Genomic DNA, 23349 nt, shown 5'->3' with positions numbered 1-23349 from the left:
ATTCGCCTCTTAGGAACAATGGTGGCGGCTTTCGAAGCGCTTCAGTTCGGAAGATTTTACTCACGTCCATTTCAACTGGATGTGCTCGCACAGTGGTCGGGCTCGCATCTGCAGATTCACCACAGGGTGAGGTTGTCGCCAAGGGCCAGGGTGTCTCTACTCTGGTGGCTCAAGGTACACAATTTAACCGCAGGAAAACTGTTCGGCGGCTGGAATTGGATAATTCTGACGACGGACGCGAGTCTCAGAGGTTGGGGAGCTGTAGTTCAAAATTGTCAACTCCAGGGTCTCTGGGCGGATCACGAAAGATTGCGGTCTATAAATGTCCTGGAACTCCGCGCAATTTACAATGCACTACGACAAGCAGTACACATGCTTTGCTCTCAGACTGTCCAAGTGCAGTCAGACAACGCAACGGCAGTCGCATACATCAACAAACAAGGAGGAACGACAAGCCGCATGGCAATGCGGGAAGTAGCTCGAATCCTCAATTGGGCAGAATCCCACCAGGTGATATTGTCGGCAGTGTTCATTCCGGGAGTGGACAACTGGGAGGCGGATTATCTCAGCCGTCGGGATTTTCATCCAGGAGAATGGGCATTAAATTCAGAAGTGTTTCACATGTTGGTTCAGCAGTGGGGTTACCCTCAGGTGGACCTGATGGCGTCTCGCCACAATCACCAAACGCTCCAGTATGTGTCCAGAACGAGAGATCCAAAGGCAGTGGCGGTGGATGCTCTCACAATCGCTTGGCCGTACAGCCTAGTGTATCTGTTTCCACCGTTTCCGCTGCTCCCTCTGGTGCTAAAATGGATCAAAAGAGAGTCTGTCACAGTCATACTAGTGGCACCTCATTGGCCTCGAAGAGCTTGGTTCTCGGATCTCCACGGACTACTCGCAGACGATCCTTGGCCGCTCCCACTACGTCCGGACCTGTTACAACAGGGTCCGTTCCTTTACCCCGATTTAGCGCGGCTGCGTTTGACGGGGTGGCTGTTGAGACCGCCCTCTTAAGAAGAGAGGGCATTCCAGAATCGGTTATACCAACCATGTTACGAGCTAGGAAGCCAGTTACGGCAGCTCATTATTACAGAATTTGGCGTGCCTATATAGGTTGGTGTGAAACTCAGAAGTTTCCGACATCATCTTTCAAGTTATCCCGTCTTTTGTTATTTCTACAAACGGGGTTAGATGGAGGACTTCATTTATCTACACTAAAGGTGCAGATATCTGCTTTGTCAATTTACTTTCAAAGACGATTGGCTCTATTGCCGTCTATACGCACTTTTCTCCAGGGTGTCCTCAGAGTACAGCCTCCATTCATTCCACCTACAGCGCCATGGGACTTGAATCTGGTTGTAGATTTATTACAGTCTTCATATTTTGAACCCTTACAGCAAGTGGATATAAAGTTTCTCACTTGGAAAACAATTTTTCTTCTAGCCTTAGCTTCGGCAAGGCGTGTTTCGGATTTGGGTGCCTTGTCATGCAAGGCACCGTATTTGGTGTTTCATGACAGAGCGGAACTTCGGACGAATCCCGCCTTCTTACCAAAGGTAGTGTCATCTTTTCACATCAATCAACCAATAGTAGTTCCAGTGTTAACAGCACATTCTGGAACTCTGGATGTGGTACGCGCATTACGCGTTTATGTATCCCGAACGTCTACAGTTCGTAAGACGGATACGTTGTTTGTTCTCTATGATGCTGCCAAGATGGGTTGGCCAGCGTCTGAGCAGACCTTATCCAGATGGATAAAACTGACCATACGTCAGGCTTACCTTCATGCTAGGTTACAGCCGCATACATCAGTAACAGATCATTCCACACGTTCTGTGGGAACTTCATGGGCAGCTGGTCGTGGAGCTTCTACGACGCAGCTTTGCTGTGCGGCTACATGGTCTTCAGTGCACACGTTTGTGCGCTTTTACAAGTTTGATACGTTTGCGGCATCAGCATCTAGCTTTGGCCGCCAGGTGCCATACAGCTCTCCCGCCCACGGGGGAAGCTTTGGTACGTCCCAAGAGTACTTCAGTGACCCCTAGTGGATGAAAAAGAAAATAGGATTTTGGTACTTACCAGGTAAATCCTTTTCTTTGAATCCATAGGGGGCACTGGAAGCCCACCCAGAGCAGTTTTACCTGGTTTGTGGTATGTTCAGGGGATCTTATGGTAACACACTCTCACCGACTGGTTCAAATTATCAAGTGCTGGTTATGGTGTCAACTGTTTAGTTGTCAGTAACGTTATGTGTCAACTTCATTGTTGTCCGTTATGTTATATGTAATACTCCATTGTCAACCTCTCTATAGCTCCTGTTCGGCTCAGTAAAAAACACTGAGGTACTCTGGGATATGGAGGGGTGGAGTGTTCTAAATTTAAATATTCAGTGCCCTGTTCCTATGGAGGCCGTCCATATCCCTAGAGTACTCCAGTGCCCCCTATGGATTCAAAGAAAAGGATTTACCTGGTAAGTACCAAAATCCTATTTTTGCTGTGGGGGAACATAAGGTTAAAAAGAAGACTTACCCGAGGTAGCCGTAGAAACCAGGTCCGCGAGGCCCTCCCCAAATAAAACCTCACCCTTGTAAGGTAAAGTTTCCATATGTCTTTTTGAATCGGCATCACCCGTCCATTGGCGGGTCCACAGGGACCGTCTAGCAAAAGTTGCCATAGCATTGGCTCTTGAACCCAACAGCCCAATGTCCCTCGCAGCCTCTCTCATATATAATGCTGCGTCTTTAATGTGACCCAAGATCAATAAGATGCTATCCTTATCTATGGTGTCAATATCAGATGACAAGTTATTTGCCCATGCAGCAACTGCGCTACCCACCCATGCCGACGCTACTGCCGGTCTGAGCAAGGCACCCGTATGGAGTTTCCCAAGCTTTTTCAAATAGAGCGTTCAGCTCATGAGATGGGGGAAACGTTACCTCAGGTTTCTTTTCTTTAAACATGCAGACCCTCGTGTCAGGGACAGAGGGGTCCTCTGTGATATGCAAAACTTCTTTTATAGCAATAATCATATAATGAATACTTTTGGCCACCCTTGGGTGTAACCTCGCATCATCATAGTCGACACTGGAGTCAGAATCCGTGTCGGTATCAGTGTCTGCTATCTGGGAAAGGGGACGTTTATGAGACCCCGAAGGGCCTTGTGACACAGTCAAAGCCATGGATTGACTCCCAGCTTTTTCCCTGGACTCTGCTTTGTCCAATCTTTTGTGTAATAAAGTCACATTTGCATTTAAAAACATTCCACATATCCACCCAATCAGGTGTCGGCGGTGCCGACAGAGACATCACAATCATCTGCTCTGCCTCCTCCCTAGACGAGCCTTCCGCTTCAGACATGCCGACACACACGTACTGACACCCCCACACACACTGGGATATACAAAATATGGGGACAGCCCCCCAATAAGGCCCCTAGGAGAGACAGAGATAGAGAGTATGCCAGCACACACCCAGCGCCACTGGACACTGGAACAAAGTCCCAGTCTGTACCGCGCTTTTATAAATATAATAATACACTTACTGCACCAATTATATATGCCCCCCCCCCCCCCTCGTTTTTGCCCTCTGTACTTGTGTTCAGCAGGGGAGAGTCCGGGGAGCAGCTTCTCTGCAGTGTGCTGTGGAGAAAATGGCGCTGGTTAGTGCTGGAGGATCAAGCTCCGCCCCCTCAACGGCGGGCTTCGGTCCCGCTCAAATTCTTTATACTGGCGGGGGTTTTGTAAGTGCCTTCTGTGTGTGTGAGTCATACTTGCTTACTTTTGAGAAAGCATTTCAGGGAGATTGTGAAAGTAATACATATCAGCGCGGGCGCGTACTGCTAAATCGGAGAGGCGTGTTATGAAAATTACTTACATCCAAATGGAAATGAGCCCCAAAGTCAGTAAGATCTACTTGTTGAAGAAAACACACTGATATTTTGCAGGATTTGTTCGTGTATTGTGTTTTACAAGAAGTTCCATATACTATTAGTGGCCATAGGGATCATTGTGCCTTATAACCAATGCAGGGAAATGGCACTAATGATCATATTTAAAAGGAAGTATCTCTGATTTATTTTCGCCCCAAAAATGTAATAGCTGCATAATGGGGTAAGGTGCAATCAGGGAGATTGTTGGTCCATTCAGGGAGTGAGGGAGATTGCTGCTATTTCAGGGAGTCTCCTGCAGAATGAGGGAGGGTAGGCAACAATGGTGTGAGTGTGGGAGCAATGGCGCGCTGCGTTACCTCATTGAAGATCTGAAGTCTTCTGCCGCCTGTGAAGTCTTCTTTCTTCTTATACTCACCCGGCTTCTATCTTCCGGCTCTGTGAGGAGGACGGCGGCGCGGCTTCGGGATGAACAGCGAGGACGACACCTGTGTTCCGACCCTCTGGAGCTAATGGTGTCCAGTAGCCTAAGAAGCAGAGCCTATCACTGAAGTAGGTCTGCTTCTAACCCCTCAGTCCCACGATGCAGGGAGCCTGTTGCCAGCAGGTCTCCATGAAAATAAAAAACCTAACAAAGTCTTTTCAGAGAAGCTCAGGAGAGCTCCCTGTAATGCACCCAGTCTCCTCTGGGCACAGGATCTAACTGAGGTCTGGAGGAGGGGCATAGAGGGAGGAGCCAGTTCACACCCATCTAAAGTCTTAGGGTGCCCATGTCTCCTGCGGAGCCCGTCTATACCCCATGGTCCTTACGGAGTCCCCAGCATCCTCTAGGACGTAAGAGAAAAAGCTATATACAGTGATATAAGATCTATATACAGTGAGGTAAGTGCTATATACAGTGAGGTGAGAGCTATATACAGTGAGGTGAGAGCTATATACAGTAAGGTGAGAGCTATATACAGTAAGGTGAGAGCTATATACAGTGATATAAGCGCTATATACAGTGAGGTAAGTGCTGTATACAGTGAGGTAAGAGCTATATACAGCGAGGTGAAAGAGCTATATATAGTGAGGTGAGAGCTATATACAGTGATATAAGCGCTATATACAGTGAGGTAAGTGCTAGATACAGTGAGGTAAGAGCTATATACAGTGAGGTAAGAGCTATATACAGTAAGGTGAGAGCTATGTACAGTGATATAAGCGCTATATACAGTGAGGTAAGAGCTATATACAGTGAGGTAAGAGCTATATACAGTGAGGTAAGAGCTATATACAGTGAGGTGAGAGCTATGTACAGTGATATAAGCGCTATATACACTGAGGTAAGAGCTATATACAGTGAGTTAAAAGCTATATACAGTGAGGTAAGAGCTATATACAGCGAGGTGAGAGCTATATACAATGAGGTGAAAGCTATATACAGTAAGGTGAGAGCTATATACAGTGATATAAGTGCTATATACAGTAAGGTGAGAGCTATATACAGTGATATAAGTGCTATATACAGTGAGGTAAAAGCTATATACAGTGATATAAGATATGTATACAGTGAGGTGAGAGAGCTATATACAGTAAGGTGAGAGAGCTATATACAGTGAGGTGAGAGCTATATACAGTGATATAAGTGCTATATACAGTCAGGTAAGAGCTATATACAGTGACATAAGTGCTATATACAGGTAGGTAAGAGATATATACAGTGATATAAGAGCTATATACAGTGAGGTAAGTGTTATATACAGTGATATTAGCGCTATGTACAGTGATATAAGCGCTTTATACAGTGCGATAAGAGCTATATACAGTGAGGTAAGATCTATATACAGTGAGGTAAGAGCTATATACAATGAGGTAAGATCTATATACAGTGAGGTAAAAGCTATATACAGTGATATAAGATCTATATACAGTGAGGTGAGAGCTATGTACAATGATATACAGTAAGTGCTATATACTGTGAGGTGAGAGCTATATACAGTGATATAAGTGCTATATACTGTGAGGTAAGTGCTATATACTGTGAGGTAAGTGCTATATACAGTGAGGTGAGAGCTATATACAGTAAGGTGAGAGCTATATACAGTGATATAAGCGCTATATACACTGAGGTAAGTGCTAGATACAGTGAGGTAAGAGTTATATACAGTGAGGTGAGAGCTACTGTATATACAGTAAGGTGAAAGCTATGACAGTGATATAAGCACTATATACACTGAGGTAAGAGCTATATACAGTGAGGTAAAAACTATATATACCGTGATATAAGATCTATATACAGTGAAGTGAGAGAGCTATATACAGTGAGGTGAGAGCTATATACAGTGATATAAGTGCTATATACAGTTAGGTAAGTGCTATATACAGTGAGGTAAGTGCTATATACAGTGAGGTAAAAGCTATATACAGTGATATGAGAGCTATATACAGTGCGGTGAGAGCTATATACAGTGCGGTGAGAGCTATATACAGTAAGGTGAGAGAGCTATATACAGTGAGGTGAGAGCTATATACAGTGAGGTAAGTGCTATATACACTGAGGTAAGAGCTATATACAGTGAGGTGAGAGAGTTATATACAGTGAGGTGAGAGCTATATACAGTGATATAAGCGCTATATATAGTGAGGTAAGTGGTATATACAGTGAGGTAAAAGCTATATACAGTGATATAAGATCTATATACAGTGAGGTGAGAGCTATATACAGTGATATAAGTGCTATATACAATGAGGTAAGTGCTATATACTGTGAGGTAAGAGCTATATAGAGTGAGGTAAGAGCTATATACAGTGAGGTGAGAGCTATATACAGTGAGGTAAGTGCTATATACTGTGAGGTAAGTGCTATATACAGTGAGGTAAGAGCTATATACAGTGAGGTGAGAGCTATATACAGTGAGGTAAGAGCTATAAACTGCGAGGTAAGAGCTATATACAGTGAGGTGAGAGCTATATACAGTGAGGTGAGAGCTATATACAGGGAGATAAGTGCTATATACAGTGAGGTGAGAGCTATATACAGTGAGGTAAGAGCTATATACAGTGAGGTAAGTGCTATATACAGTGAGGTGAGAGCTATATACAGTGATATAAGCGCTATATACACTGAGGTAAGTGCTAGATACAGTGAGGTAAGAGCTATATACAGTGAGGTAAGAGCTATATACAGTGAGGTGAGAGCTACTGTATATACAGTAAGGTGAAAGCTATGACAGTGATATAAGCACTATATACACTGAGGTAAGAGCTATATACAGTGAGGTAAAAACTATATATACCGTGATATAAGATCTATATACAGTGAAGTGAGAGAGCTATATACAGTGAGGTGAGAGCTATATACAGTGATATAAGTGCTATATACAGTTAGGTAAGCGCTATATACAGTGAGGTGAGAGCTATATACAGTGAGGTGAGAGCTATATACAGGGAGATAAGTGCTATATACAGTGAGGTGAGAGCTATATACTGTGAGGTAAGAGCTATATACAGTGAGGTGAGAGCTATATACAGTGAGGTGAGAGCTATATACAGTGAGGTGAGAGCTATATACAGTGAGGTAAGAGCTATATACAGTGAGGTGAGAGCTATATACAGTGAGGTGAGAGCTATATACAGTGAGGTGAGAGCTATATACAGGGAGATAAGTGCTATATACAGTGAGGTGAGAGCTATATACTGTGAGGTAAGAGCTATATACAGTGAGGTGAGAGCTATATACAGTGAGGTGAGAGCTATATACAGTGAGGTGAGAGCTATATACAGTGAGGTAAGAGCTATATACAGTGAGGTGAGAGCTATATACAGTGAGGTGAGAGCTATATACAGTGAGGTGAGAGCTATATACAGGGAGATAAGTGCTATATACAGTGAGGTGAGAGCTATATACACTGAGGTGAGAGCTATGTACAGTGAGGTAAGAGCTATATACAGTGAGGTAAGTGCTATATACTGTACAGCCACCGCTGAGGAGGGAAGTTGGGGGTAAGTACTCTCTTGCTGCAGTATAACATTGATGACTTGGGACGCGTTTCGCTCTCCTAGGCCCGGCCGGTGAATGGGGCCCCTGGTTGGAGTGTTCCGTACCCTGCGGTGGAGGATACAGGAATCGCAGCCGTGTCAGTATCGCACTGCGCCGGATAGAGTTCTCCACCTGTAACCTGAGCCCGTGCCCTGGTGAGACGCCATGATGTGTACCCTGCTGTGTTATTACCCCGGGGGCATCCCTCTGGCTGTATGATTCCCCTGATTCCCCTGTGCTAGTAGGGGCTTCCATCTCTCAGTGCTTCCACTATGATACATAGGAGTGACAGACATTTCTCCTGCTGGGGTTGGGTGGGGAACATCCCTGTGGTTTGGGGGAAGGTCCTGTGCCATGTTAGATGCCCACAGGTCTGGTGTCCCTGTTACAGGTGAGGAGGCCGGGGTCTGCGCAGATGGTAAGGTGTGGAAGGACTGCGGTGAGGGTCCCTCGTCTTGTGCCGACCTGGACGGTGGGAGCCTGAACAGGACATGTCAGCCCGGCTGCTACTGCCCCAGCGGGGAGGTTCTGCTGGTGAGTTCCCATGGCGGGCAGGCGGGTGTACTGATGGAACTGCGCAGTCACATGCATGTGTAATTAGGCCGGGTTTCAGATGGGTCCTTTGCACTAGGTATAGGGCAGGTGTAAGCGCACTGACAATGACTGACGCCATGAAACAGCGTACGGAGAGCGTCCGTCCCGGCGCAGAGCTAAGTACAGCTCGCCTCTACGCATTTACTTCTGTGCCCCCAATACGAGATCAGTTACGGACGACCTGCGTATAAGTCGGCATCAGCCTGCATTGTGTTGCGGTGTATAAATACATCGGCCTCCAGTGTGAGCTAGGTGCAGAGTCTCCCTCCCAGTGCGGCCTCCAGTGTGAGCTAGGTGCAGAGTCTCCCTCCCAGTGCGGCCTCCAGTGTGAGCTAGGTGCAGAGTCTCCCTCCCAGTACAGCCTCCAGTGTGAGCTAGGTGCAGAGTCTCCCTCCCAGTACAGCCTCCAGTGTGAGCTAGGTGCAGAGTCTCCCTCCCAGTACAGCCTCCAGTGTGAGCTAGGTGCAGAGTCTCCCTCCCAGTACAGCCTCCAGTGTGAGCTAGGTGCAGAGTCTCCCTCCCAGTACAGCCTCCAGTGTGAGCTAGGTGCAGAGTCTCCCTCCCAGTACAGCCTCCAGTGTGAGCTAGGTGCAGAGTCTCCCTCCCAGTACGGCCTCCAGTGTGAGCTAGGTGCAGAGTCTCCCTCCCAGTACGGCCTCCAGTGTAAGCTAGGTGCAGAGTACGGCCTCCAGTGTGAGCTAGGTGCAGAGTCCCCCTCCCTGTACGGCCTCCAGTGTGAGCTAGGTGCAGAATCTCCCTCCCAGTACGGCCTCCAGTGTGGCTAGGTGCAGAGTACGGCCTCCAGTGTGAGCTAGGTGCAGAGTCTCCCTCCCTGTACGGCCTCCAGTGTGAGCTAGGTGCAGAGTCTCCCTCCCTGTACGGCCTCCAGTGTGAGCTAGGTGCAGAGTCTCCCTCCCAGTACGGCCTCCAGTGTAAGCTAGGTGCAGAGTACGGCCTCCAGTGTAAGCTAGGTGCAGAGTACGGCCTCCAGTGTGAGCTAGGTGCAGAGTCTCCCTCCCTGTACGGCCTCCAGTGTGAGCTAGGTGCAGAATCTCCCTCCCAGTACGGCCTCCAGTGTGGCTAGGTGCAGAGTACGGCCTCCAGTGTGAGCTAGGTGCAGAGTCTCCCTCCCAGTACGGCCTCCAGTGTGAGCTAGGTGCAGAGTCTCCCTCCCTGTACGGCCTCCAGTGTGAGCTAGGTGCAGAGTCTCCCTCCCTGTACGGCCTCCAGTGTGAGCTAGGTGCAGAGTCTCCCTCCCAGTACGGCCTCCAGTGTGAGCTAGGTGCAGAGTCTCCCTCCCTGTACGGCCTCCAGTGTGAGCTAGGTGCAGAGTCTCCCTCCCAGTGCGGCCTCCAGTGTGAGCTAGGTGCAGAGTCTCCCTCCCAGTACAGCCTCCAGTGTGAGCTAGGTGCAGAGTCTCCCTCCCAGTACGGCCTCCAGTGTGAGCTAGGTGCAGAGTCTCCCTCCCAGTACGGCCTCTAGTGTGGCTAGGTGCAGAGTACGGCCTCCAGTGTGAGCTAGGTGCAGAGTCTCCCTCCCAGTACGGCCTCCAGTGTGAGCTAGGTGCAGAGTCTCCCTCCCAGTACGGCCTCCAGTGTAAGCTAGGTGCAGAGTACGGCCTCCAGTGTTAGCTAGGTGCAGAGTCTCCCTCCCTGTACGGCCTCCAGTGTGAGCTAGGTGCAGAGTCTCCCTCCCAGTACGGCCTCTAGTGTGGCTAGGTGCAGAGTACGGCCTCCAGTGTGAGCTAGGTGCAGAGTCTCCCTCCCAGTACGGCCTCCAGTGTGAGCTAGGTGCAGAGTCTCCCTCCCTGTACGGCCTCCAGTGTGAGCTAGGTGCAGAGTCTCCCTCCCAGTACGGCCTCCAGTGTGGCTAGGTGCAGAGTACGGCCTCCAGTGTGAGCTAGGTGCAGAGTCTCCCTCCCAGTACAGCCTCCAGTGTGAGCTAGGTGCAGAGTCTCCCTCCCTGTACGGCCTCCAGTGTGAGCTAGGTGCAGAGTCTCCCTCCCAGTGCGGCCTCCAGTGTGAGCTAGGTGCAGAGTCTCCCTCCCAGTACAGCCTCCAGTGTGAGCTAGGTGCAGAGTCTCCCTCCCAGTACGGCCTCCAGTGTGAGCTAGGTGCAGAGTCTCCCTCCCAGTACGGCCTCCAGTGTGAGCTAGGTGCAGAGTCTCCCTCCCAGTACGGCCTCCAGTGTAAGCTAGGTGCAGAGTACGGCCTCCAGTGTGAGCTAGGTGCAGAGTCCCCCTCCCTGTACGGCCTCCAGTGTGAGCTAGGTGCAGAGTCTCCCTCCCAGTACGGCCTCCAGTGTGGCTAGGTGCAGAGTACAGCCTCCAGTGTGAGCTAGGTGCAGAGTCTCCCTCCCTGTACGGCCTCCAGTGTGAGCTAGGTGCAGAGTCTCCCTCCCAGTACGGCCTCCAGTGTGGCTAGGTGCAGAGTACGGCCTCCAGTGTGAGCTAGGTGCAGAGTCTCCCTCCCAGTACAGCCTCCAGTGTGAGCTAGGTGCAGAGTCTCCCTCCCAGTACGGCCTCCAGTGTGAGCTAGGTGCAGAGTCTCGCTCCCAGTGCGGCCTCCAGTGTGAGCTAGGTGCAGAGTCTCCCTCCCAGTACAGCCTCCAGTGTGAGCTAGGTGCAGAGTCTCCCTCCCTGTACAGCCTCCAGTGTGAGCTAGGGGCAGAGTCTCCCTCTCAGTGCGGCCTCCAGTTTGAGCTAGGTGCAGAGTCTCCCTCCCAGTACGGCCTCCAGTGTGAGCTAGGTGCAGAGTCTCCCTCCCTGTACAGCCTCTAGTGTGAGCTAGGTGCAGAGTCTCCCTCCCTGTACAGCCTCCAGTGTGAGCTAGGGGCAGAGTCTCCCTCTCAGTGCGGCCTCCAGTGTGAGCTAGGTGCAGAGTCTCCCTCCCAGTACGGCCTCCAGTGTGAGCTAGGTGCAGTCTCCCTCCCAGTACGGCCTCCAGTGTGAGCTAGGTGCAGAGTCTCCCTCCCAGTACGGCCTCCAGTGTGAGCTAGGTGCAGAGTCTCCCTCCCTGTACAGCCTCCAGTGTGAGCTAGGTGCAGAGTCTCCCTCCCAGTACGGCCTCCAGTGTGAGCTAGGTGCAGGGTACGGCCTCCAGTGTGGCTAGGTGCAGAGTACGGCCTCCAGTGTGAGCTAGGTGCAGAGTCTCCCTCCCTGTACAGCCTCTAGTGTGAGCTAGGTGCAGAGTCTCCCTCCCAGTACGGCCTCCAGTGTGGCTAGGTGCAGAGTACGGCCTCCAGTGTGAGCTAGGTGTAGAGTCTCCCTCCCAGTGCGGCCTCCAGTGTGAGTGAGTTGCAGATTCTCCTCCCAGTGCGACCTCCAGTGTGAGCCAGGTGCAGAGTCTCCCTCCCAGTGCGGCCTCCAGTGTGGCTAGGTGCAGAGTCTCCTTCCCAGTGCAACCTCCAGTGTGAGCTAGGTGCAGAGTCTCCCTCCCAGTGTGGCCTCTAGTGTGAGCTAGGTGCAGAGTCTCCTTCCCAGTGCAACCTCCAGTGTGAGCTAGGTGCAGAGTCTCCCTCCCAGTGTGGCCTCCAGTGTGAGCTAGGTGCAGAGTCTCCATCCCAGTACGGCCTCCAGTGTAAGCTAGGTACAGTCTCCCTCCCAGTACGGCCTCCAGTGTGAGCTAGGTACAGTCTCCCTCCCAGTGCGGCCTCCAGTGTGAGCTAGGTGTAGAGTCCCCCCCCAGTACAGCCCCCAGTGTGATCTAGGTGCAGAGTCTCCCTCCCAGTGCGGCCTCCAGTGTGATCTAGGTGTAGAGTCCCCCCCCCCAGTACGGCCTCTAGTGTGATCTAGATGCAGAGTCTCCCTCCCAGTGTGGCCTCCAGTGTGAGCGAGGTGTAGAGTCTCCCCCCCAGTGCAGCCTCCAGTGTGAGCTAGGTGTAGAGTCTTCCTCCCTGTACAGCCTCCAGTGTGATCTAGGTGCAGAGTCTTCCTCCCAGTACAGCCTCCAGTGTGATCTAGGTGCAGAGTCTCCCTCCCAGTGCGGCCTCCAGTGTGAGCTAGGTGCAGAGTCTCCCTCCCAGTACGGCCTCCAGTGTAAGCTAGGTACAGTCTCCCTCCCAGTGCGGCCTCCAGTGTGAGCAAGGTGTAGATTTCCCCCCCCCCAGTACGGCCTCCAGTGTGAGCTAGGTACAGTCTCCCTCCCAGTGCGGCCTCCAGTGTGAGCTAGGTGCAGAGTCTCCCTCCCAGTGCGGCCTCAAGTGTGAGCTAGGTGCAGAGTCTCCCTCCCAGTACGGCCTCCAGTGCAAGCTAGGTACAGTCTCCCTCCCAGTGCGGCCTCCAGTGTGAGCGAGGTGTAGAGTCTCCCCCCCAGTGCAGCCTCCAGTGTGAGCAAGGTGTAGAGTCTCCCCCCCCCCCCCAGTACAGCCTCCAATGTGTGCTAGGTGTAGAGTCTCCCTCCCTGTACGGCCTCCAGTGTGATCTAGATGCTGAGTCTCCCTCCCAGTACGGCCTCCAGTGTGAGCTAGATACAGTCTCCCTCCCAGTACGGCCTCCAGTGTGAGCTAGGTGCAGAGTCTCCCTCCCAGTACAGCCTCTAGTGTGAGCTAGGTACAGTCTCCCTCCCAGTGCGGCCTCCAGTGTGAGCTAGGTACAGTCTCCCTCCCAGTGCAGCCTCCAGTGTGAGCTAGGTGTAGAGGCTCCCTCCCAGTACAGCCTCCAGTGTGAGCTAGGTGCAGAGTCTCCCTCCCAGTGCGACCTCCAGTGTGATCTAGGTGTAGAGCCCCCCCCCCCCTCCCCAGTACGGCCTCCAGTGTGATCTAGGTGCAGAGTCTCCCTCCCAGTGCGGCCTCCAGTGTGAGCTAGGTGCAGAATCTCCCTCCCAGTACGGCCTCCAGTGTGATCTAGGTGCAGAGTCTCTCCCCCCCCCCCCTCCTCCCAGTGCAGCCTCCAGTGTGAGCTAGGTGCAGAGTCTCCCTCCCAGTGCGGCCTCCAGTGTGAGCTAGGTGCAGAGTCTCCCTCCCAGTACAGCCTCCAGTGTGAGCTAGGTGCAGAGTCTCCCTCCCAGTGCTGCCTCCAGTGTGAGCTAGATGCAGAGTCTCCCTCCCAGTACGGCCTCCAGTGCGAGCTACGTGCAGAGTCTCCCTCCCAGTACGGCCTCCAGTGTAAGCTAGGTACAATCTCCCTCCCAGTACGGCCTCCAGTGTGAGCTAGGTGCAGAGTCTCCCTCCCAGTGTGAGCTAGGTGTGGAGTCTCCCTCCCAGTACGGCCTCTAGTGTGATCTAGATAGAGAGTCTCCCTCCCAGTGCGGCCTCCAGTGTGAGCGAGGTGTAGAGTCTTCCTCCCAGTACAGCCTCCAGTGTGATCTAGGTGTAGAGTCCCCCCCCCCCCAGTACAGCCTCCAGTGTGATCTAGGTGCAGAGTCTCCCTCCCAGTGCGGCCTCCAGTGTGAGCTAGGTGCAGAGTCTCCCTCCCAGTAGAGCCTCCAGTGTGATCTAGGTGCAGAGTCTCTCTCCCCCCCCCCCTCCCAGTGCAGCTTCCAGTGTGAGCTAGGTGCAGAGTCTCCCTCCCAGTGCGGCCTCCAGTGTGAGCTAGGTGCAGAGTCTCCCTCCCAGTGCGGCCTCCAGTGTGAGCTAGGTGCAGAGTCTCCATCCCAGTACGGCCTCCAGTGCGAGCTACGTGCAGAGTCTCCCTCCCAGTACGGCCTCCAGTGTGAGCTAGGTGCAGAGTCTCCCTCCCAGTACAGCCTCCAGTGTGAGCTAGGTATAGTCTTCCTCCCAGTACAGCCTCCAGTGTGATCTAGGTGCAGAGTCTCCCTCCCAGTACGGCCTCCAGTGTGAGCTAGGTGCAGAGTCTCCCTCCCAGTACGGCCTCCAGTGTAAGCTAGGTACAGTCTCCCTCCCAGTGCGGCCTCCCGTGTGAGCTAGGTACAGTCTCCCTCCCAGTGCGGCCTCCAGTGTGAACTAGATGTAGAGTCTCCCTCCCAGTATAGCCTCCAGTGTGAGCTAGGTGTAGAGTCTCCCTCCCAGTACAGCCTCCAGTGTGATCTAGGTGTATAGTTCCCCCCCCCCCCCCCCCCCAGTACGGCCTCCATTGTGATCTAGGTGCAGTCTTCCTCCCAGTACGGCCTCCAGTGTGAGCTAGGTGTAGAGTTTCCCTCCCTGTACAGCCTCCAGTGTGATCTAGGTGCAGAGCCCCCCCCCCCCCCCCCCCCCCCCAGTACGGCCTCCAGTGTGATCTAGGTGCAGAGTCTCCCTCCCAGTGCGGCCTCCAGTGTGAGCTAGGTGTGTCCCTCCCAGTGCGGCCTCCAGTGTGATCTAGGTGCAGAGTCTCCCTCCCAGTGCGGCCTCCAGTGTGAGCTAGGTGCAGAGTGTCCCTCCCAGTGCGGCCTCCAGTGTGATCTAGGTGCAGAGTGTCCCCCCCCCCCCCCCAGTACGGCCTCCAGTGTGATCTAGGTGCAGAGTCTCCCTCCCAGTGCGGCCTCCAGTGTGATCTAGGTGCAGAGTCTCTCCCCCCCCGTCCCAGTGCAGCCTCCAGTGTGAGCTAGATGCAGAGTCTCCCTCCCAGTGCGGCCTCCAGTGTGAGCTAGGTGCAGAGTCTCCCTCCCAGTAGAGCCTCCAGTGTGAGCTAGGTGCAGAGTCTCCCTCCCAGTGCGACCTCCAGTGTGAGCTAGGTGCAGAGTCTCCCTCCCAGTGCGGCCTCCAGTGTGATCTAGGTGCAGAGTCTCTCCCCCCCCGTCCCCGTCCCAGTGCAGCCTCCAGTGTGAGCTAGATGCAGAGTCTCCCTCCCAGTGCGGCCTCCAGTGTGAGCTAGGTGCAGAGTCTCCCTCCCAGTAGAGCCTCCAGTGTGAGCTAGGTGCAGAGTCTCCCTCCCAGTGCGACCTCCAGTGTGAGCTAGGTGCAGAGTCTCCCTCCCAGTACGGCCTCCAGTGTAAGCTAGGTACAGTCTCCCTCCCAGTACGGCCTCCAGTGTGAGCTAGGTGTAGAGTCTCCCTCCCAGTAATGCCTCTAGTGTGATCTAGATGCAGAGTCTCCCTCCCAGTGCGGCCTCCAGTGTGAGCGAGGTGTAGAGTCTTCCTCCCAGTACAGCCTCCAGTGTGAGCTAGGTGTGCAGAGTCTCCCTCCCAGTACAGCTTCCAGTGTGAACTAGGTGCAGAGTCTCCCTCCCTGTACGGCCTCCAGTGTGATCTAGATGCAGAGTCTCCCTCCCAATGCGGCCTCCAGTGTGATCTAGATGCAGAGTCTCCCCCTCAATGCGAATTCCAGTGTGATCTAGATGCAGAGTCTCCCTCCCAATGCGGCCTCCAGTGTGATCTAGATGCAGAGTCTCCCTCCCAATGCGGCCTCCAGTGTGATCTAGATGCAGAGTCTCCCTCCCAATGCGGCCTCCAGTGTGATCTAGATGCAGAGTCTCCCCCCCAGTGCAGCCTCCAGTGTGAGCGTATGAGCGTTTCTGTATGGCTACACACCCGCCCGCAATACATACATAAGATGGTGCGTATCCCTACGCTCTGGTATGTGTGGGTGATTCTAACCTCTTTCTTGCAGAATAATCGCTGTGTCCCCACCTCACACTGTCCGTGTACAGAGAATGGAGACTTGTATGACGCCGGGGAGACTGTGCCGAGAGACTGCAATAACTGGTCAGTATGTGATATATAGGGCTATATCGATCTATCTATCTATCTATCTATCTCATATCTATCTATCTATCTATCTATCTATCTATCTATCACATATCTATCTATCTATCTATCTCTATCTTCAGTATCTATCTATCTATCTATCTATCTATCTATCTATCTATCTATCTATCTATCTATCTATCTATCTATCTATCTATCTATCTATCTCTAGTATCTATCTATCTATCTATCTATCTATCTATCTATCTATCTATCTATCTATCTCTCTATCTCTATCTTCAGTATCTATCTATCTATCTATCTATCTATCTATCTATCTATCTATCTATCTATCTATCTATCTATCTATCTCTATCTTCAGTATCTATCTATCTCATATCTATCTATCTATCTATCTATCTATCTATCTATCTATCTATCTATCTATCTATCTATCTATCTATCTATCTCTATCTTCAGTATCTCTATCTATCTATCTATCTATCTCTATCTTCAGTATCTATCTATCTATCTATCTATCTATCTATCTATCTCATATCTATCTATCTATCTATATATTCAGTATCTATCTATCTATCTATCTATCTATCTATCTATATATGGGGGTATCCAGTTATCTGCCGTAATTTACCGTGGATCATGTGTTCGCCGGGGGGGGGGCTATCCATCGGCACTTATCCTCCGATGCCGGCACTTTTTTGGAGATTATGCTGCACAATCTGCGATAAGTGCCCGTTATATCTGCGATAAGTGCCGGGAAAATACATAGGTCAGTGGCTTTTCATGGGATCTATGTATTTTCGCACAAACATCAGGGGGGTTTCGAGCGAGCTAATTGGGTAGGGGTGATAACAGAACATTGCACAAAAAAAAACTGTTTTTCGCACCCACGGCACTATCATTGGTTATTGGATACCCCATAGTCTTTAAATGTTTATGTATGGCTTGTATAATGACTGGTCAGTGTATGACAAACGGTTATATCTATATATCTTTATCTCTCTGTCTATATCTATCGTTTTTATATATTGTATATGTTTCACAGTAAGGACGATACGTGTTTGGAATTCCCTGCCTGAGGGAGTTGTAATGGCGGAATCTGTCAACACCTTTAAGAATGGGTTAGATAAATTCCTAATGGATAAGGATATCCAGGGTTACGGGGCATAGTCACGCACTTTGGTTATTAGAAAAAAGAGGGGTAAAACGTAACGGCAGTCATCAACTTCAGTCAAAATTTTATACAAAAGAATCGTGCATAGGAGATCACAAATAGGTTGAACCCGATGGACAATTGTCTTTTTTCAACCTTAGATACTATGGGGTATATTTACTAAGGTCCCGATTTTGACCGAGATGCCGTTTTTTCATCAAAGTGTCATCTCGGTAATTTACTAAACTCAAATCACGGCAGTGATGAGGGCATTCGTATTTTTTGGGTAGTCCATGAAAATAATTACGAATGAATACACCATCGGTCAAAACGCGGCTGTTTAAGTATGAATCTCGGTCATTTACTAAGAAGTGCAAAGCCAAAAAAAATAAAACACTGCCGTGAAAAATTACAACTCGTAAAAAAGTGCTAAAAAAAACCAGACCTGCTTTTTTAATCCGTGATTGTATAGGCATGCAGGGATCCATGAGATCCGTGCATGTATATCAGTGGGAAGGGGTGGGAAAGTGGTTATTTTCTAAAAAAAAATTGCGTGGGGTCCCCCCTCCTAAGCATAACCAGCCTCGGGCTCTTTGAGCCGATCCTGGTTGCAGAAATATGGGGAAAAAATTGACAGGGGTTCCCCCATATTTAAGCAACCAGCATCGGGCTCTGCGCCTGGTCCTGGTTCCAAAAATACGGGGGACAAAAAGAGTAGGGGTCCCCCGTATTTTTAAAACCAGCACCGGGCTCCACTAGCTGGACAGATAATGCCACAGCCGGGGGTCACTTTTATATAGTGCCCTGCGGCCGTGGCATCAAATATCCAACTAGTCACCCCTGGCCGGGGTACCCTGGGGGAGTGGGGACCCCTTCAATCAAGGGGTCGTCCCCCCCAGCCACCCAAGGGCCAGGGGTGAAGCCCGAGGCTGTCCCCCCCATCCAATTGGCTGCGGATGGGGGGCTGATAGCCTTTTGTGAAAATGAAAAGATATTGTTTTTAGTAGCAGTACTACAAGGCCCAGCAAGCCTCCCCCGCATGCTGGTACTTGGAGAACCACAAGTACCAGCATGCGGCGGAAAAACGGGCCCGCTGGTACCTGTAGTACTACTACTAAAAAAATACCCAAAAAAAGACAAGACACACACACCTTGAAAGTAAAGATTTATTACATACATCCACACAAACATACAAACATACTTACCTATGGCCCCACGCAGGTCGGTCCTCTTCTCCAGTAGAATCCAAGGGGTACCTGTTGAATAAATTATACTCACCAGCTCCAGGGTCCCAGGCTCCTCGTAGCATCCATTTGTAATCCACGTACTTGAATAAAATAAAAAAACGGACACCCGAGCCACGCACTGAAAGGGGACCCATGTTTGCACATGGGTCCCCTTTCCCCGACTGCCAGAAACCCACTCTGACTTCTGTCTAAGTGGGTTTCTTCAGCCAATCAGGGAGCGCCACGTTGTAGCACCCTCCTGATCGGCTGTGTGCTCCTGTACTGACTGACAGGCGGCACACGGCAGTGTTACAATGTAGCGCCTATGTGCTCCATTGTAACCAATGGTGGGAACTTTCTGCTCAGCGGTGAGGTCACTTTCGGTCAACCGCAGGGCAGAAAGTTCCCACCATTGGTTACAATGGAGCGCATAGGCGCTACATTGTAACACTGCCGCGTGCTGCCTGTCAGTCAGTACAGGAGCACACAGCCGATCAGGAGGGTGCTACAACGTGGCGCTCCCTGATTGGCTGAAGAAACCCACTTAGACAGAAGTCAGAGTGGGTTTCTGGCAGTCGGGGAAAGGGGACCCATGTGCAAACATGGGTCCCCTTTCAGTGCGTGGCTCGGGTGTCCGTTTTTTTATTTTATTCAAGTACGTGGATTACAAATGGATGTTACGAGGAGCCTGGGACCCTGGAGCTGGTGAGTATAATTTATTCAACAGGTACCCCTTGGATTCTACTGGAGAAGAGGACCGACCTGCGTGGGGCCATAGGTAAGTATGTTTGTATGTTTGTGTGGATGTATGTAATAAATCTTTACTTTCAAGGTGTGTGTGTCTTGTCTTTTTTGGGGTATTTTTTTAGTAGTAGTACTACAGGTGCCAGCGGGCCCGTTTTTCCGCCGCATGCTGGTACTTGTAGTTCTCCAAGTACCAGCATGCGGGGGAGGCTTGCTGGGCCTTGTAGTACTGCTACTAAAAACAATATCTTTTCATTTTCACAAAAGGCTATCAGCCCCCCATCCGCAGCCAATTGGATGGGGGGGGACAGCCTCAAGCTTCACCCCTGGCCCTTGGGTGGCTGGGGGGGGGGACCCCTTGATTGAAGGGGTCCCCACTCCCCCAGGGTACCCCGGCCAGGGGTGACTAGTTGGATTTTTGATGCCACGGCCGCAGGGCACTATATAAAAGTGACCCCCGGCTGTGGCATTATCTGTCCAGCTAGTGGAGCCCGGTGCTGGTTTTAAAAATACGGGGGACCCCTACTCTTTTTGTCCCCCGTATTTTTGGAACCAGGACCAGGCGCAGAGCCCGATGCTGGTTGCTTAAATATGGGGGAACCCATGTCATTTTTTTTCCCATATTTCTGCAACCAGGATCGGCTCAAAGAGCCCGAGGCTGGTTATGCTTAGGAGGGGGGACCCCACGCAATTTTTTTTTAAGTTTTACAGTGTTTATTTAAAAAAAAAAAAAAATGAACCCCAGCACGGATCACACAGATCCGGCCGAGATTCATTTTGAAAAAGTCGGCAGTGTTTTGCTAATCACTGCCGTAAAAAACAGAAAAAAAAAACGAATGACATCGACATCGGAAAACCCGAAAAGGCAAAATACGGCAGCTTAGTAAATTAGTCGTAATCAATTCAAAAAGTTGCAATTTTACACTGTCGATGTCATTCGTGATTGAACTTTGACCTTTTTCCGAAAATTACGAATGTTAGTAAATATACCCCTATGTTACTATGTTTATCTATGAATTGTATAATAACTTGTCTGTGTAGTATATTATATATATATATATATATATATATATATACCTGTAGCTGGTCTCTATATGCTGTATCTGCAATGTGATCTTGTCTCTGTGATCCTGTGAGATCTTCTCTGTGGCCCCGGAATGAGAGCCGGGCCCCTGCGTTACCATTATCTGCTCGCTGGTATACTGTCACCACATGTAACGTCTGCTTGTGTCTCCCTCAGCTCCTGTCTGTCTGGCCGGATCACCAACTGCTCCCGTCTGGCCTGCCAAGGTAAGCAGTATACTGGGCACTGGACATGGGGAGGAGTATACTGGGCACTGGTCATAGGGAGGAGTATACTGGGCACTGGACGTGGTAAGGAGTATACTGGGCACTGGTCACAGGGAGGAGTATACTGGTCACTGGTCACAGGGAGGAGTATACTGGGCACTGGACATGGGGAGGAGTATACTGGCCACTGGACATGGTAAGGAGTATACTGGGCACTGGTCATGGTAAGGAGTATACTGGGCACTGGCCATGGGGAGGAGTATACTGGGCACTGTCCATAGGGAGGAGTATACTGGGCACTGTCCATGATAAGGAGTATACTGGGCACAAGTCATGGTAAGGAGTATACTGGGCACTGGTCATGATAAGGAGTATACTGGGCACTAGTCATGGTAAGGAGTATACTGGGCACTGGTCATGATAAGGAGTATACTGGGCACTGGTCATGGTAAGGAGTATACTGGGCACTAGCCATGGGGAGGAGTATACTGGGCACTGTCCATGGGGAGGAGTATACTGGGAACTGGTCATGGTAAGGAGTATACTGGGCACTGGCCATGGGGAGGAGTATACTGGGCACTGGCCATGGGCAGGAGTATACTGGGCACTGGCCATGGGGAGGAGTATACTGGGCACTGGCCATGGGGAGGAGTATACTGGGCACTGGTCATGGGGAGGAGTATACTGGGCACTGGCCATGGGGAGGAGTATACTGGGCACTGGCCATGGGGAGGAGTATACTGGGCACTGGCCATGGGGAGGAGTATACTGGGCACTGGCCATGGGCAGGAGTATACTGGGCACTGGTCATGGAGAGGAGTATACTAGGCACTGGCCATGGGGAGGAGTATACTGGGCACCGGCCATGGGGAGGAGTATACTGGGCACCGGCCATGGGGAGGAGTATACTGTGCACTGGTCATGGAGAGGAGTATACTGGGCACTGGCCATGGGCAGGAGTATACTGGGCACTGGCCATGGAGAGGAGTATACTGGGCACTGGTCATGGTAAGGAATATACTGTTCACTGGCCATGGAGAGGAGTATACTGGGCACTGGTCATGGTAAAGAGTATACTGGTCATGGGGAGGAATATATTGGGCACTGGTCATGGAGAGGAGTATACTGGGCACTGGCCATGGGCAGGAGTATACTGGGCACTGGCCATGGAGAGGAGTATACTGGGCACTGGTCATGGTAAGGAATATACTGGGCACTGGCCATGGAGAGGAGTATACTGGGCACTGGTCATGGTAAAGAGTATACTGGGCACTGGTCATGGAGAGGAATATACTGGGCACTGGCCATGGGGAGGAGTATACTGGGCACTGGCCATGGAGAGAAATATATTGGGCACTGGCCATGGAGAGTATACTGGGCACTGGTCATGGGGAGGAATATATTGGGCACTGGCCATGGAGAGTATACTGGGCACTGGTCATGGGGAGGAGTATACTGGGCACTGGCCATGGGGAGGAGTATACTGGGCACTGGCCATGGGGAGGAGTATACTGGGCACTGGTCATGGGGAGGAGTATACTGGGCACTGGCCATGGAGAGGAGTATACTAGGCACTGACCATGGGGAGGAGTATACTGGGTACCGGCCATGGGGAGGAGTATAGTGGGCACTGGTCATGGAGAGGAGTATACTGGGCACTGGTCATGGGGAGGAGTATACTGGGCACTGGTCATGGGGAGGAGTATACTGGGCACTGGCCATGGTCATGGGGAGGAGTATACTGGGCACTGGCCATGGGGAGGAGTATACTGGGCACTGGCCATGGAGAGGAGTATACTGGGCACTGGTCATGGTAAGGAGTATACTGGGCACTGGTCATGGGGGGGAGTATACTATGCACTGACCATGGGGAGGAGTATACTGGGTACCGGCCATGGGGAGGAGTATAGTGGGCACTGGTCATGGAGAGGAGTATACTGGGCACTGGTCATGGGGAGGAGTATACTGGGCACTGGTCATGGGGAGCAGTATACTGGGCACTGGCCATGGTCATGGGGAGGAGTATACTGGGCACTGGCCATGGGGAGGAGTGTACTGGGCACTGGCCATGGGGAGGAGTATACTGGGCACTGGTCATGGAGAGGAGTATACTGGGCACTGGTCATGGGGAGGAGTATACTGGGCACTGGTCATGGGGAGGAGTATACTGGGCACTGGCCATGGTCATGGGGAGGAGTATACTGGGCACTGGCCATGGGGAGGAGTATACTGGGCACTGGCCATGGAGAGGAGTATACTGGGCACTGGTCATGGTAAGGAGTATACTTGGCACTGGTCATGGGGAGGAGTATACTGGGCACTGGTCATGGTAAGGAGTATACTGGGCACTGGTCATGGTAAGGAGTATACTTGGCACTGGTCATGGGGAGGAGTATACTGGGCACTGGTCATGGGGAGGAATATATTGGGCACTGGCCATGGGGAGGAGTATACTGGGCACTGGTCAAGGGGAGGAGTATACTGGGCACTGGTCATGGGGAGGAATATATTGGGCACTGGCCATGGGGAGGAGTATACTGGGCACTGGTCATGGGGAGGAGTACACTGGGCACTTTTCATGGTTAGGAGTATACTGGGCACCGGCCATGGGGAGGAGTATACTGGGCACCGGCCATGGGGAGGAGTATACTGGGCACCAGCCATGGAGAGGAGTATACTGGGCACCGGCCATAGTAAGGAGTATACTGGGCACTGGCCATGGGGAGGAGTATACTGGGCACTTGCCATGGAGAGGAGTATACTGGGCACTGGCCATGGGGAGGATTATACTGGGCACTGGTCATGGGGAGGAGTATACTGGGCACTGGCCACGGGGAGGAACTGGACACGGG

At 51.2% G+C, this 23349-nt stretch overlaps 1 protein-coding gene across 1 annotated transcript in view; it reads left to right on the top strand.

Moving 5' to 3' along the window:
• The window catches only part of LOC134929706 (SCO-spondin-like), a 583357-nt gene that overhangs the window by 256617 nt on the left and 303391 nt on the right, over positions 1–23349 (top strand). Inside the window, exons 61-64 of the mRNA XM_063925285.1 lie at positions 7931–8062; positions 8299–8441; positions 15987–16081; positions 20448–20497. Of these exons, the coding sequence (XP_063781355.1) occupies positions 7931–8062; positions 8299–8441; positions 15987–16081; positions 20448–20497 (420 nt within the window). The remainder of the gene's footprint in view (positions 1–7930; positions 8063–8298; positions 8442–15986; positions 16082–20447; positions 20498–23349) is intronic.

Source organism: Pseudophryne corroboree, chromosome 5 (genome assembly GCF_028390025.1).
Source record: "Pseudophryne corroboree isolate aPseCor3 chromosome 5, aPseCor3.hap2, whole genome shotgun sequence".
Lineage (NCBI taxonomy): Eukaryota > Metazoa > Chordata > Amphibia > Anura > Myobatrachidae > Pseudophryne > Pseudophryne corroboree.
This window is presented reverse-complemented; position numbering and strand designations above follow the sequence as displayed.